Source organism: Poecile atricapillus, chromosome 25, assembly GCF_030490865.1.
Source record: "Poecile atricapillus isolate bPoeAtr1 chromosome 25, bPoeAtr1.hap1, whole genome shotgun sequence".
In the NCBI taxonomy this organism is placed as follows: domain Eukaryota; kingdom Metazoa; phylum Chordata; class Aves; order Passeriformes; family Paridae; genus Poecile; species Poecile atricapillus.
The window spans coordinates 4,919,084-4,934,124 of record NC_081273.1 but is presented as its reverse complement, the minus strand read 5'-3'; the positions used below and the strand labels follow the sequence as shown (position 1 = coordinate 4,934,124).

General features: G+C 54.5%; 1 protein-coding gene across 1 annotated transcript; it reads left to right on the top strand.

The window, feature by feature from the left end:
- Nucleotides 1–3,863: 3,863 nt before the first annotated feature.
- Nucleotides 3,864–13,481, top strand: OAF (out at first homolog). The gene is made up of 4 exons (XM_058857050.1): nucleotides 3,864–4,237; nucleotides 10,355–10,489; nucleotides 10,990–11,170; nucleotides 11,989–13,481. Exons 1-4 carry the CDS (start codon nucleotides 4,010–4,012, stop codon nucleotides 12,261–12,263), a joined length of 819 nt encoding a protein of 272 aa, XP_058713033.1. The 5' UTR covers nucleotides 3,864–4,009; the 3' UTR covers nucleotides 12,264–13,481.
- Nucleotides 13,482–15,041: the final 1,560 nt, after the last annotated feature.

The window sequence follows — 15,041 nt, the reverse complement described above, 5'->3', positions numbered from 1 at the left end:
CGAGCAGAACCCGATGTTAAACATCTGGCACTGCCAAACCGGGTGGGTGCAGCAGCTTTGGTGCTGCTCCATCCCTCTCCTCCATGCCCTGACCAAGCCTGGGTGCTGTGCACAGCTCATTAGACACAGCCTAATTAATCACCTCGCAGGGGGAGTGTTTAGGCTGGGTGTTTAAGTCTCGTTGTGGCTCTTAGGGTACAGCACAGAGCTCCTGCCCAGATGTGTCCCTTCCCTGAGAGCCAGGGGAGCTCCTGCCCGGAATTTCTGCCCAGGATGCCCAAGGCAAAGGCAGCCTGGAATGGCAAAGAGGCCTTTGCGAAGAGGCAGAGGAAGTTTGGAGGATCTGGAGCTTCTGGGGAAGCAGTGAGGTGGTTGATTGAGCACTCTGAGGGGAACCAGAGGGCTGGAGCTGTTTGTGCTGCAGCAGAGCTGAGATCAGCTGTGAGCTGGCAGAGCTGTGGGGCTGCCCAAGATCCCCCTGCAGCCACCCCAAACGGGCAGGGCAGGGCACGGCAGAGGCATTTTTGCCTTTTTCTTCCCCATTTTTCAGCCTCCCCCAGCCCGGAGTCACACAGATTACTTCTCAGAATAAGCAGCTGGTTCACAACAAACATCCTCCTCCTTTGATGTGCTGTTGTGGTGGTTGGGATACTTTGGTTTCATGCTCGTAATAAAGCAAACCAGCCACAGAGCTTTACTGTAAGCTGCTGAGAAAGTGGCAGTAATTATTGCTCTCTCCTCCACGGGAGGGGAAATTTGGATGTTAATGGCCTCTGGATGTTAATGGCTGATTACTCACTTTGGGGTGAAACAGCAAAGGGAAAGGGCCTTCACTTTCTTTGCTCTTAAAAGCTCCTGTGCTCAGGATGTTGGGCATCCTGACTGCATGAAAGAGATTTGGATTAAGAGGGGAAAGAATGATTTATTTTATTTTGTTTTATTTATTTTTATTTTTATTTTATTTTGTGGAGGGGTACAACAGCACACAGGTCAGAGGCATTCCTGGAATGGGTGGAGGGAGAAGATGCTGCAGGTATTTCTGCATCACCCCTGGCAGCATTCACACAACAGCAAGTGCGTGGCAAGCGGTGAATACGAGGTGGCTACAAACATTTTGGTTTGCCTGGAAAATTTGCAAGCAGGGAAGGATCTTTCACCTCTCACACTCTGTTTTTCCCTTGCTTGAAAGGGCTCTGAGCAAGTCTTTGAGCCCATTCTTAGTGGGCATTGATCCCTTTGTGGTTTCCCAAGGTGCCAGCGTGACACGGAGCCTCTGTGAGCAAAGCTCTGAGGTGAGGAAGAGGCAGAGGTGAAGAAGATTTTGGTTTTCCCCAGGGATGACAGAGGCACCAAGGCAAGCCCTGTGTCAGACTGCACTTCCCTGCTCCCACGCACTGGAACTTCACAACAAAGCTCAGCTGGGATTTTAGCAGCACATTTTTTCCCCTTAACCTCATGGCTGAGGTATTTTAATGGAAGTTTTCTCCCGGCAAAAAGCTGCAATGTGCTCACATACCAGAAAATCTTAGCCCAGATCATTAACACTCGGTCAGACTGATCCTGCAAGGGGTACATTGAGCTGTGGGGAATGTTTCACCTTCCCTGGGCTTCAGAAAAGGTTCCATCCCTGCAGCTGCCCCACGGCAGCAAACAAGAAAGGTAAAAAAGCTGCTGGACATCAGTAAAGCATTGGTTTGGCCACTCAGAACTGTCCCAAAGTCTTGGAGCTGCACTTGTTCTTCAGGAATTCTCTTCACCATCACCTGCTGACCACTCTGTCCCTTGGCAGCCTCCAGTCCCTTTCAAATCTCAGCAAAGCTGTCCCTCCTGTGCTCCCTGATTGTTTTTCTTCTCCCAAACTGCTTCTTGCTCCTTAATTCTGTTGCCTGGCAGTATTTTTAATCCCCTTGCTGTATTTCTTATCTGTGTGTCCATTCATTTCTGGGACTGAGATCAAACCCACCGTTCCCAGGTCAGAATCGCAATCTGCAGGAGCATTCCAGCATTCCTGGCAAGCTGCTGAGCCTCGGGAAGAGCTCCCTGAGCCAAACTGCTGATTTCCTCTGCTCTAGGAGCTACCAGGAGGAAAAGAACAGCACGTACTCCCAGGCAGCTTGGCTGCAGCAGCACAGAGAGGGACGGTCCCGAATCACCTCTCACACCCCAGGATCCAGGGCTCAGATAAAACCTGAGTTAACCCCGGTGCCACAGGGATGTGCAGTCCAGATTTGGGATGAGAACACTCTGGACTGGAAGCCCTCTAAGGGTTTTTTGTGCTCTTCCCTCCAGCCCCTGCTGGGATCCTCCTGTTTTTTTGCATAATCTCCTCTGAATAAATTCAGTGTGTGAGTGGGGCCTTCTCCTTTTGCAGCTTTTGTCATGAGGATCTTTCTGTGCCTTCCTACCTTGTGGGCCCTCCCTCTCTTTTTGTATCCGAGCTGAGCCTTTGCTTTCCTCCCTTGTTTCTGCCTCTTAACTTTTCCTTCTCCTATTTTTAGCCCTGCTGTTGTCCTGAGAAACATTTCAAGGAGTCAATTTTGCTTGAGGGGAGCTGTGAAAATTTAGGGTTAAAGCTTGTGTGAGGTCACACAAAAAGCACTATTTGGACAAGAGTGATCTCCCTGCCTGGAAGCGTGGCTTTAAATGGTTGTTTCCATTTATTTCTGTGCTCCTCCTCACAAAGCTCTTTCTCTGAGGCCCTGATCCTGCTGCCACAGTGACCTTTGTGTTTGCAGAGACCTTTTGAAATCAAAGGGGCCCTTCAGCAGCATCTGCCCATCTGGAAATGATCACAGAACCGGGAAGGTGAAGGGCAGATTGGGGGTGTTTGGAGAGTGAGCTGCAGGCTCTGAGGTAACACAGGTCCCTCATTTCTGGGAGAGAGGCTTTGAAGGTGTCCCAGTTACATCCTCAGAGGCAGGGATGCCTCCAGAGTGGCTCACACTGGACCTCTGGCACTGGAAGCCTGAGGAATCACATCAATATCATCTGATTCGCAGCAAGAACACGTTCAGAAAACTCTGAGTGTATTTCATTGTGGCTGGCCCATCCCTGGAGGTGTTCAAGGCTGGCTTGGATGGAGCTCTGAGCAACCTGGGCTACTGGAAGGTGTCCTTAAGATGAGGGTGGAACTTCATGTGGTCTTTAAGGCTCCTTCCAACCCAAACCATTCCATGATTCCATGATTTGAGATGGGCTTTGCCTGAACGCTGCCCTCCCTTCTCCTTTCCAGCTGAACTTTGCAGCCAGCTGGAGACCCAGGGCAAAAAGCACAGCAGGAATGAGGGAGAGCCACGGAGCAGGCAGGAACAGAACCTCTCTCCAGGCTGCAGGAGATGGATCTGTGTGTGTGGGGTGGGGTTCTGGATGATGGATCCACGGGGCTGGGGCTCTGGATGATGGATCCACGGGGCTGGGGCTCTGGATGATGGATCCACATACACAGCCAGAGCTCTGGATTATGGATCCGTGGGTTCAGGGCTCTGGGTGATGGATCCATGCACACAGCCGGGGCTCTGGGTGATGGATCCATGCACACAGCCAGGGCTCGGGATGATGGATCCATGCACACAGCCAGGGCTCGGGATGATGGATCCATGCACACAGCCGGGGCTCTGGGTGATGGATCCATGCACACAGCCGGGGCTCGGGATGATGGATCCATGCACACAGCCGGGGCTCGGGATGATGGATCCATGCATACAGCCAGGGCTCGGCCGCCGCTCGCCGCTCCCCGCCCGTCCCGGCGCTGTTCCTTTAACGACGGGGCGGGCGCTGCTCGGCGGGGCCGTCCCGGGTCCAGGGGGGAAGTGACGGGCGGGGGGCGCGGGCAGAGCCGGCGCGGGGAGGGAGGGAGGGACGGAGCGAGCGGGCTCTGAATGAGCCGGGCGAGCGAGCCACCCCCGCGGGGCCGGGGGCGCGGCGGGGCCGCCTTCCCCCGCCGCCTTCCGCGCTCCGCCCGCGCCCCCCGCCCCATGCGCGCCCTGCCCTGAGCCCGGGGCTCGGGGGGATGCGCGGCCCGGGGCCGCGGCTGCCGGCGCTGCCCGCGCTGCTGTGGCTGGCGCTGGCCCCGCTGCCCGGCCCCGCGGCGCGGGCAGAGCTGCGGGTGCGGGTGCGGCTGCCCGGCGGGCAGGTGACGGAAGAGAGCCTGCAGGCCGACAGCGGGGCCGACTGCGTCAGCCTGGAGCTAAGGGCGGCCGACGGCGCCCTCGTCACGCTGACGGCGGATTTCAGACAGGTACGGGGCGGGGGAGAGCATCCCCGGGGGTTCGGGCAGGGAGCGAGCTGGGGAGAGCATCCCCGGAGTGTTCAGACCGGTACGGAGCGGGAAGAGCATCCCCGGGGGTTTGGGCATGGATGGAGCAAGGAGAGCGTTCCCGGGGGCTTCGGATAGGAGCGGGACTGGGAGAGCATCTCCGGGGGTTTCGGATAGGAACGGGACTGGGAGAGCATCTCCGGGGGTTTCGGATAGGAACGGGACTGGGAGAGCATCTCCGGGGGTTTCGGATAGGAACGAGAGCATCCCCCGGTGCCGCGGGGTCCCGCGGCGATTCCCGGCGGGGCTGGAGGAGGGTGAAGGCTGCGGGATGGGAGCGCTGGCCCCTGGCACCTCGCGGGAGGGTCTGGTCAGGGCTCTTTGTGCACTCTGTACGTGTGGGGTGAGCGCTGAGGATGGCGATCCTTCCCGTCCTCCTTCCAGACCCGAGTCCATCCCAACTCGGAAGCTGGAGAATCCTTACCGGGGGTCCTGGAGCCAGATTTCAGAGGCATGGAAGGAATGCACAAGGAAAAGTCCATCCATCCTCTCGCACCGTCCGGGGCTTTTCCCGAGCTCTCCGGCACAGCTCCAGGACAGCTCACCAGGCTGGCTGTCCCCACCGGTGTCCCACCTGTGCCTCCACGCTGGAAACAGCTGCTACAGGATCCCAGCGGGGCTGGACAGCAGTTTCCCAGCTGAGGCAGCTCTGATGCTCCTGGCTGAGCTGTGAGCAGCACGGTTTTGCCCAGTTCCTCTCAGTTTGGCGTGGCAGGCTCAGCACAGCCAGGCACGGAGCAGGGTCAGGGCAGGAGAGGCTGGGCTGGGGAGATTTCGGGCTCCTGGCTCCGGTGTGGGGGTGTCCACGCTCTGCTGTGGCTCTGGGATAGCTCTCTCGGATGCCGTGGGGTACAGTTAATCCCTTAGGTGGGCTCCTGCTGGCTTTGGGGGCTCGTGTGGGGTGTGTTTGTGGGGCAGTGGGGTTTGAGTGACCCCAGCCCTGCTGTACACTGCCCGCAGTGCAGGGAGCTGATGCTGCTGAGCTGAAGCCCCAAAATCCCCCAAGTCCCGTGGGCATGGAGACGCCAGTCCTGGCTGGATGCAGGGAACTTCCCGCTGCCCAGGGAAGAGCAGTTTGCCCAGGGTGGCACGGTGGTGTAATCTCATTCCAACCCCTCATCCCGGCTGTTTGCTCAGGTGGACTTTGCTTTGCAGAGGAGGAAGCCCAGAGCCATGAGCTGGGAAGGTGTTGTGTCCCAGCCTGCTGTGAACCTTGGAGCCTTTTTGCCAGGAATTGTTCTGGTGCCTCTTCCCCATTTAATCTCATCCAGCCAGCCCCTCAGATGTCCCTTTTCCTCTCTGAGGTGCCAGCAGAAGCCGTGGTGATTTTGGAAGTGGTGGCATGTTTCAAATACTCCGGCACACGTGCAGGGAAGCAGCCCTGTGACTCCTATTAAAGAAAACATTAAATAATTGCAAACTTGCACATTCCCAGGCGAGGGAAATCCAAACTCACTCTAGGCAGGTCCTTTGGGAACCTGGGACCTGTGCTGAGCTGGTGATTTTTTTTCAGCATTTTCCACTTGCTTCAGCTCTTCCTGAGAGCTCAGAGCTCACCCACAAACCTGACTGAGTGTGTGTTACATCTTCTCCTCCTCCCATCCTTATTAGAGCTGAGTTTCTTCTGGGTTGGGGTTCTCTGGAGGTGTTTTGAGTCCATAGATTAAATCCTGAGCTCCACAGCCCCTGCTGGAAGTGATGGTCCCTGGAGGGCTTTGCAAGCATCCGGCTTGCAGAAGTGCATTCCCGATCCTGAGTTTTAGGGCAGCTGGGGCCTGACTCTCTCTGCTCCATGGATTTGCTGGAAAATAGCTGGGAGAAGCCAGGGAAGCAGAAAGGAGCAGGGAGCTAGCTGGCTTTGTGGTGAGGTGAGTAATGTGTGAGCAGGCAGCAGCCTGGCCGGGCTTCCCCCTCTGACCTGCCCCAGCTGCACCCACACAGTTCCCTGTTCTGCCCTGCTGCTCCTCTCCCCGAAATTACACAACACTGAAGGTCGTGGGGTTCTGAGCGTTCCCAAGAGCAGCTGGGGTTGTTGATCTGCTGCTCTTGAGCCTGATGATGTGGCCAGGATGCTGGGGTTTTTTCCACAAATGATTTTTCCACTCCTCTGGCTTAAACTGCAGGGGGTTTGTCCAAAATCAGGGGTTTATTTACTATTTTTTTTATTATTTTTTTTTTCTCTGCTGGCAATTTGTGGTTGCCAGACCAGGGGCTGGAGAAGAAAGGAGCTAAATGAGATCATTGTTCGTTGCTTTGCTCTGACACTGGTGGGGCTTGAGCAGTGCCTGGGGCTTCCACAGGGCTGGGATTTTCATTGCTCTTCCATCCTTGCCTTCCCTCCAGAGCTGGACCTGGGGGAGCTGTGTCCTCAGAGCACACCAGGTTATATTTCCTCTTTGGTGCAGCACAAACTGCTCAGTGCCAGTTCAAACTGGGACTCGGTGTTTCTTGGGCAGAGCAGGGGTGACCCTTTCTTTTCTTGCAGTTTGAAAGAAGGGAATTAAAACGCTTCTTTTTCGGTGCTCAGGCATAAAATGTATTGCAAAAAAAATAATGAGGGGGCTCAGCAAGCCTGAATGTTGTGTCTGATCGGAAAGGAGAGATGTTGCCAGTTGTTAAACACGGCCTGAGAACAAAGTGGGTGGGTTTATTTCAAGGTCAGCACAAAGATAGAGAGAAATTTCTCTTCCCTTTTGATTGCTGGAAAAGTTGGGCTTGGAAACACAAGGCAGGAAGCCTGGGTAGTGTTTTAACCCTCGCACTGCCAGTCCTTTCAGTGTTGATACAGCTGGATAAAACATTGTGTGGTGTTTTGGGGGGGGGTGGTGTCAGAATTTCCTCATGCCACGTGTTAGGTGACAAATCACCAGGTGACACAGGAAAGCGTCTGACCCCAGATTTTATCTGTGTGGTTTGGACAGCAGATTCTTCTCTGAACAGATACCAAAAGTAGGAAATGAGGGACATTCAGGAGTCTTTGGGAGGGCTCATTAAAATTCATTAAAACTTACTTAGTGCTCAGAAAATGCTTTTTATTCCTCCTATCCCAGCACATCCTTGATTTGCCTTTATAGATACCCGAATATAAGAAGCAGCACAGCCAAATTCTCCATCCCAGCCATTTCCAGAGACAGAGGGGTTAAAAACTATAATCCCCACCCATTCAGAGGAGCTCAGCTGGCTGGACCTCCAGTGTGGATGCAACACCAAGTTCCCTGTGCTGTGCAAACTGATGGAATTCTGGCCAGCTGTGCTCGTTCCCTGGGGCAAAGGCTGCTGACAGTGTGCAGAATTGGGCCCAGCAGTGCTGGTGTCACCCCATGTCCCCAGCAGCACATTCTCCTGTGCCACTGCAAAGACAAAACCGGGTCCCCACAGCAGCACTGATGTCCTTAGGGGAGAGAAATTTGGCAGGAGAGCTGAATGGGCTGCAGGGAGGAAGGCACTGAAATGATTTATTTCCCTGGGAACTGGTTTGCTCCACTCCACGTGGAAACGTTGCTGGGCTGGGAGCTGGACCACACAGGCTTGTAAATCCCTGCTGGAATAAACCCCAGCCAGGGGGGCTGAGCTGCTCTCACCCCCCAGATGACAGCCTCTGGCTGAGGACAGGGTGAGGAGGGAAGAAGCTGGATGATTTCCCTGCTCCTCTTTGGAAATGCCTTTGGTAGGGACGGGCAGCCCCAGGATTTTGAGAGCTGGGAACGCTGATTTTGTGCTGCCATGAGGAGCTGCTGTGGCCTTGCTGCAGGGCTGGTTGTTCCCTGGAGTGTTTGTCACCCAAAGCCAAAGCCCAGCTGTCACTGCTCCCACTCAGGGCTGAGGATTCCCCACGCCCCCAGCCTGAGTTCATCTGGAGAGTCCCCGCTCTGCTCTGCTCTGCTGGGACTTGTTCCCTGCTGGGAAATTCTGCAGGAAGCCAGAGGTAAAGGTGCTGTTTGCTGCCTTGGCTGGGTACCCACCTTGGCTCTGATCCACTGCTTTTCCTGCCGGGAAGGAGGTGAGGAGGCCGGGCAGGGGAAGGTGCTCTCCGAAGGGGAGAAGTTTTGGTGCCTCTTGCCCTGTGGAATCTTTTCTAAGCAGCATGGTTTGGTTCCTGCTCCACCTGGGGTTGCTGGAGAGCTGGGTCAAAGCCAAGCAAGGATTTGGGACAGAGCAGGGAAGAGAAGAATCTGATTTTGCTCAGGACAGAGCGATCGCTGCAAGGTCCGCTTTGGCTTTGCTCGGAGGTAAAGGTGGGATTTCTCCCCTCAGGACAACTCGTGCTACAGGAGCCAGATCCTTGAAAAAACAGCTTTTTAAAATCTATTTCAGTGCTGGCAACCCAGCCCGTTCCTGCCTGTCTCAATACATCTCCCTTGGTGTCAACAAATGCTCTGGAAATCCCTGGCACCTGGAGTTTGGGCACAGGGAGTTGTGAATTCCTTGTCTGCATCAGCCCTGAGGAGGAAAGAGCCGGCTGGCTGAAGGCTAATTCTTAAACAGACGGATCAGGAGGATTAATCAGCTGCTCAGCACGTTCTCATTTTACAAAAATTGCCTCCAACCTGGGAAGTGCTGCACTGTTTTTAATCTCCTCCTGCCTGTGGAGGAGATTTCGGCCTGAATGCAAAACGTGGCTATCCCTGCTTGCTTTTCCCAGACTGTTCAAAGGGAATTAGAGTTAAATCCACAGCTGAGGAATATGCCAGAGTCAGCTCCTGGTTTTAGTCTGCTCATCCATGGGCCCTGCATGCTGTGGGAGCTCCCAGTTGGAAGCTGGAAGGCAGCTGGACCAAATGTGGATGGGGAATGTGTGTTGTTCCAGTGGTGCCAGTGCCTCGGTGGGACATCTCCCCATTAAATCTCTCTCTCTCTCAAAAAAAGGTAATGATTCCATAGCAATTTCACAAGAATTTTTGGAGTCTCTTTTTTCTCAAGCCTCCTTCCTGCCCTGCTCCTCGTTGTGCAGTCAACAATTGCACCAGCAAGATGATTTCTCCCATCCTGGGGGTGGGAATGCTGTTCTTGCAACTGTCCAGATGTGCACGGAATGGCATTCCTGTTTTCCTTCTGGCCATGGAAGAGAAGGCAGGAAATAAGCAGTGGGCTCTGTGAGCTCAGGAAAGCTCAGCTGGGAAAGAGAAATGTTCCTTTCTGGGGCAGAGAGAGACAAGGAGCAGCTGAGGAGGAGAGGGGTGGCCCAGCTCTGCCTGCTGCTCTCCTGCCACCAGGAGCTGCCCAGCTCTCTGGGGAGAGGTTTGGCTGCAGGAGGTGCCAAAGGCTGGGATTGCTCTCCCTGTTCCAGTCCTGCTTAACCCTTGGAGTGGGATGGGCTGGCACCGAGGGGTGGCAGATTCCCACAGAGGAATCTGCCCCAGAAGCCAGAGGCAGGGATTGATCCCTGCAAGAATTCAGGGTTTGGTGCCAGAGCAGGACACAGGGAGGCTTTGCTGTTGACCAAGGAATTCTGTGACTGTGACTGATTTCTAAGGTGGTTCTGGAAAGGACTGCAATCCATGTCATATAAAATTAGTGACCTGGACAGAAAAGGAAGTCAGCTGCAGCTGATCATAATGGCTCCTTCTGCCTTTAACAATTTCATTTTCACTTCTGTTCCACACCTTCAGGGATGAGTAACTTTTTCTCCACTATGCCACTTGTCAAGAAGCAAGTGAGGGAAGGCAGCAGAGGAAATCTGGGGCTGCTTACTCAGTAAGGCATGAAGATAATGGCTGTGTGATATTTGCTCAAGAAAACCAAACGAGGCTCCTTGGAGCTCTGCTTCCCTTCTTGGGAAAGCACAGAAACCCTCAGCTGTTGGATGTGGGATGTGAGCTGGCAGCAATTTGTCCTTGCCACAGTGGGACTGTGAAAAACCCTTCATTCTCTGCAGGCACCAGGAGCTGGGACCACACTCCTGTGCTCAGGCAGCACAAGTATGAGACCTTTGGCTTTGTTTTTGGGCTGGAGCCTTTCTCTTTGACCCCAACCTCTCAATTCACCTCACTGATGCCAAAGATTTGCAGCTCTCACTCTTGTTATTTTTCTCTCTGTCAGGAGGTGAAGATTTTCCGTGCCTTAATCCTCGGGGAGCTGGAGAGGGGCCAGAGCCAGTTCCAGGCTCTCTGCTTTGTGACCCGGCTGCACCGCAACGAGATCATCCCCAGCGAGTCCATGGCAAAGCTGCGGCAGGTACGGGATCCATCCTCCCATCCAGCCAGGAATTCTCAGTTATCCTGCCTGGATTCCCATTCCCAGCCAGCTGCCTGCCTGCTCAGCTCTTCCACCCACCTCTGACCACCCCTCCTGCTTGGCTTGAGGGATTTGGTGTGAAACTGAGTTCATCAGCGGTATTGATGCTGTTCTAGTAAAGCACTTGAGATTTAGTTGAGCCTCATTTGTGTCGTGATTTAGTTCAGCCTAATTTGTGTCAGGAGTGGCTGTGAAAGTCCCGGCCCAAATGAAGCCAGTACTGATCTGGGACCATTTATCAAGACAAAACATGGAGAAACCACCACAGGCAGTGGTAAAACGTGGTGGTTTCAGTATCAACAGGTTATTTTAAAGTGCCTCTCACCCAGGCAGGGTGCAGGTGCACATCTGTTCTCACATCTGCTGTTGGCACCACATCACAACGTGCTGTAAGGAATAAGATGCACCCAGGATTGAAGTTCTGATGATTTCCCCTGCAGAAAAACCCCCGGACAGTGAGGCAGGCAGAGGAGGTGCGAGGTTTGGAGCATCTCAGCATGGACGTGGCTGTGAACTTCAGCAAGGCAGCCCAGCTGAGCTCCCACATCCACAATGTCTGTGCAGAGGCCAGGGAGGCCATTTACACCCGTGAGGAGGATGTCAAGTTCTGGCTGGAGAAAGGTGAGTTCCCTGCTCCTGTCAAAGGGCTGGCACGGTGCTGGGATGGCTCCTGCCAGCTTTCTGGGGATCAGCACCGACTGTTTTGCCTCTGAGGCACGTGTGTCACCCTGCAGCAGTGTGTGTTAGCAGATCTCTCTCCTGCTGCTGGCGCTCCCCCAGTGAACCTAATTTGGGATTTAACCTTTCACTTGCTCCACCGCCCAGAGGAAAGATGTTGGCTTTGTGTCTTCTGGCTTACTCTCCCTCAGGGTCTTTTGTTCTCCTGTGGCTCCTATTCAGGTTTAAGTCCCTGGAGATGCTCTGTCCAACCTCCTCCTTGACCTGGGAACTGTGCAGAGATACCAGAGCTGGCTTTGGTGGCTGTTTCCTTTGGCTTTATCTCATGGCAGCACCCTGAGGGATGTCTGCTTGAGGTGCTGGACCTTGCTTTCCTTTTGTTCTCCTGTGTTTCCCAATTCAGATTTAAATCCTTGGAAGCCTCTGTCCAGCCTGTTCCTCAGCTGGGGGCTGTGTGGGGATAGCATTGCTGGCTTTGGTGGCTCTCCCCTCTGGCTGCTCCACCCTGAGCTGTCTGTGCTTGTTCCCACAGGAGTGGGCAGCTCCACGTTTGAGGTGCTGCCACAGGGCTCTGCTGGACCTTGTTTTCCTTGGGCTTTTGTATTTCTCCTGCGGTTCCCGTTCAGATTTGAGCACCGACAGCCCCTGGAAAAGCTCTGTCCAGCCTCCTCCTCAGCCTGGGGGCCGTGTGGGGACGCTTTTGGTGGCTCTCTCCTTCATCTTCCCTTGGTACCAAGCTGTGTCTGTGCTTGCTCCCGCAGGGGTGGACGGCTCCATGTTCGAGGTGCTGCCGCAGGGCTCGGACCTGCCGGAGCTGCAGCGCTGCCGGCTGTGCCTGGACCGCTGGAAGCCCTGCATCTGCAGCTACTCACTGAGCATCGAGTGGTACCCCTGCATGCTCAAGTACTGCAGGAGCCGCGACGCCGGCGGCAAGGTGTCCTCCTACAAGTGCGGCATCCGCAGCTGCCAGAAGGGCTACACCTTCGACTACTACGTGCCTCAAAAGCAGCTCTGCCTCTGGGATGAGGAAACCTAGAGCCAGGCCAGACTTCCCAGGGGTGGCTCCTCTGCCCCGGCAGGGAGCTGGCTGCTCCGAAGAAGGAATGCTGTTCACAGTGGTGCCTTGTGCTCTGTGTGTGTGCCTTTCCTCCTGTGACGCTGCCCCGTGCTGTGACAAGCAGGCTCAGCTGGCTGGGTGATGATGCTCTGGCTCCCTGGAGCAGGAGATGCAGGTTTTGGGGTGAAGCACAGGGAAAGGGGCGTGCTGCCCTGCTCTGGAGCTCAAAGGGGCGCTTCCCTGCCTCGAGTTGAGCGGGCAGGGCAAGGATCTTGCTGACCTGGGTTGCCAAACATGTCTGCCACTGAAGAACCCCCTTTGCTGCCTTCACCACCTCCTGGTGACACAACCACGGGGAAACAGCTGAATTTTGGGACCACACCCCCTGAACAAGGAAGGTTTGAAGCCCACCCAAAGCAAGAGCCTGCCTGTAGCTTTTCCTAGTGCCTGACTGGCTGTTATATCCCCCATGGAAGATACACTGGGGGATATAGCCCAGCATCCTGTGCCCCTAAAGGGCTGGTAATTAGGGCTTGAATTAATCCCTATCTAGACTAGTGAAGGCCCAACTTTTTGTGTTGGTCTTGTGACTGTTCCACTAAGAAAGAAACATCTAGAGACTCGTGACTACCAGCCTGACCCTGTGGTTACAGGGGGAGAGGAGGATGCCAGGTGGGTTTTGAAGAAGACAGGATTCTACATCCACGTCCAGTTTTACGTCCTGCTCTGCCAGCTATTCACAAGAAGCTCTTAAATAACTGTACTGCTTTGCTGTGCCTTGGTTCCCCCCATATGTTAAAGAAGGATGACACTGAAGTTGTCCTTGGCTCTGGAATATTCCTGGAGGGATCAGACAAAAAGCACTGGAAGTGCTGCTTGGTTCTGTGTCCTCTTCCACTCAAATTAAGACAAGCACAGAGGGGAGAGAAGCTCTTGGGGTCTTTAGGAACCTCCTGTGCCTCCTGGTGAAAAGCCTTCACAATGTGCCTTTTTGCCTAAAATACAGGAATTTTTGTGAAAGAGGAAAAAAAAATAATTTGGTCACAATTATTTTTGTATCAATCACTTAAGGGGGTGGGGGGAGAAGGGAAAGGTATTTTAATATTGGAACATGAAGTAAAACACACTTGAAATGAATTTTTTTTTAAACAAATTATTTATCATTTGTAAGGTAAAATAAACTGATTTTTTAAAGCATCCTTGGCCTAAAAGTTTCTCTGTGCCTGGTACTCTGTGTGTGAATTCAGGTTTGTTCCTTTATGGGTAAGTCTCAAACCTGCCCCTGGTGAAGAGCCATGGATTTGGGGAGAACATCCAGGAATTTTTGACTCAGCAATGTGAAGCTGCACCTCAGACACCCCATCCTTCCAGCCCCTCTGTGGAGAGACAGGTTTGGCTCATCCCAGGCAGTTGTGGGAGCTTTGAGCTGGAGCTGTGGTGGATAAACCCATCACTACAAGCAGGGGCTGGGGGCTGCTCCTCTCGCCCAGTGGTCCCTGAGTGCGGTAAAATATTCCTGCTGAATTCCCGTGCAGCTCCAGCTGGTGAGGACAGCACTTTGGGGCCAGCCCAGAGCTGCCGGTGGCTGCTGGAGGGAGGAACGTGGAGCTCTGATTCCCTCTAGTGTGGGGAATGCAGGGATGGGGCGAGCACTTCCAGCATTTCTCCGCATCGCCCACCAACAATTCACCCTTTTCCGGGGAAGGGGGAACGGGGGTTTGTTCTCGGCTGTCCCGGCTCCTGCTGCAGCGGGACACGGTGGGTTTTTGTTCCCGTTACTGGGGTTAAACCCAGCTCTGGGGCAGGTGGGCTGTGAGCAGGATGGGGCTGGATCCCAGGGCCTGCAGCCCATTCCCTGTGCTGCCGCCTGCACAGGGATGTTGGGATGGCCAGGGGCTCGCTCTGGACACATCCCAGAGACCCTCCACGGGTTTAGTTCGTAATTCCGAGGTTCTGGAGTGGCCGGTGGCCGGTGCAGTTCCCCGGCCTCCAGCAGTGGGTGCTGGCGGAGCGCGGCTGTGCCCGCCCGGGCTCGGGATGTCGGGATGATGTCGGGATGATGTCAGGATGATGTCGGGATGATGTCGGGATGTCGGGACAGGGATGCTCGCGGTCCAGCCCATCCCTGCAGGACCACACCACGTCCCCAGCCCTGCCGGAGGAGAACGTTGGGGATTTTTGTAGCGTCTCCCTGCAGTTTGTCCTACCAGGTCCCATTCCAGGGCCGTCTCCCGTAAATCAGGTGCTGCCTGCAGAGATCATCTCCCTCCAAGAGGGGAACGAATCTCGGCAGCTGGAGAGGAAGAGCGCGGTGCCTGCAGTGAGGGAGGAGAGTCCAAAAAAACCCAAAACAGCGCGTTTGGTGGTGTCTGGGAGTGATTTTAGCAGTGATCAGAGTAAAACCAATCCTGCCTTGCCTGATAATCTCATTTTCACAGCAGAAAGAAGTGGTGATGCTCTCATCCATCCCCTGTTTTTCAAAAGTGTTCTCTCCTGCCTATCACCAAAGCTCAGGACACCCACGGGAATGGGCTTGGCTGGCGCAGCTATTTGGTGAGAAAACCCCCTAAATATTCAATTTTTCCCGCTGGTTCATTGAGCACAAAATAACAGCCAGAAAAAAGCCATTCCCAGCTGTGTCTGGGGCCAGGAGAGGGCACTGGTGCCCTGCCCGTGGCCGGGACAACATCCCTGCCCAGAGGATGCCCGGGATTCCTGTCCGGCTGGAGATGCCACCCGGCAGAGCCGCCTTCCTGG

Coding starts and splice junctions, on each gene's coding strand:
- OAF (XM_058857050.1), top strand. CDS start 4,010: ATGCGCGGCCCGGGGCCGCGGCTGCCGGCGCTGCCCGCGCTGCTGTGG. Junction 4,238..10,354: donor TGACGGCGGATTTCAGACAG/GTACGGGGCGGG, acceptor TCTCTCTGTCAG/GAGGTGAAGATTTTCCGTGC. Junction 10,490..10,989: donor CCATGGCAAAGCTGCGGCAG/GTACGGGATCCA, acceptor TTTCCCCTGCAG/AAAAACCCCCGGACAGTGAG.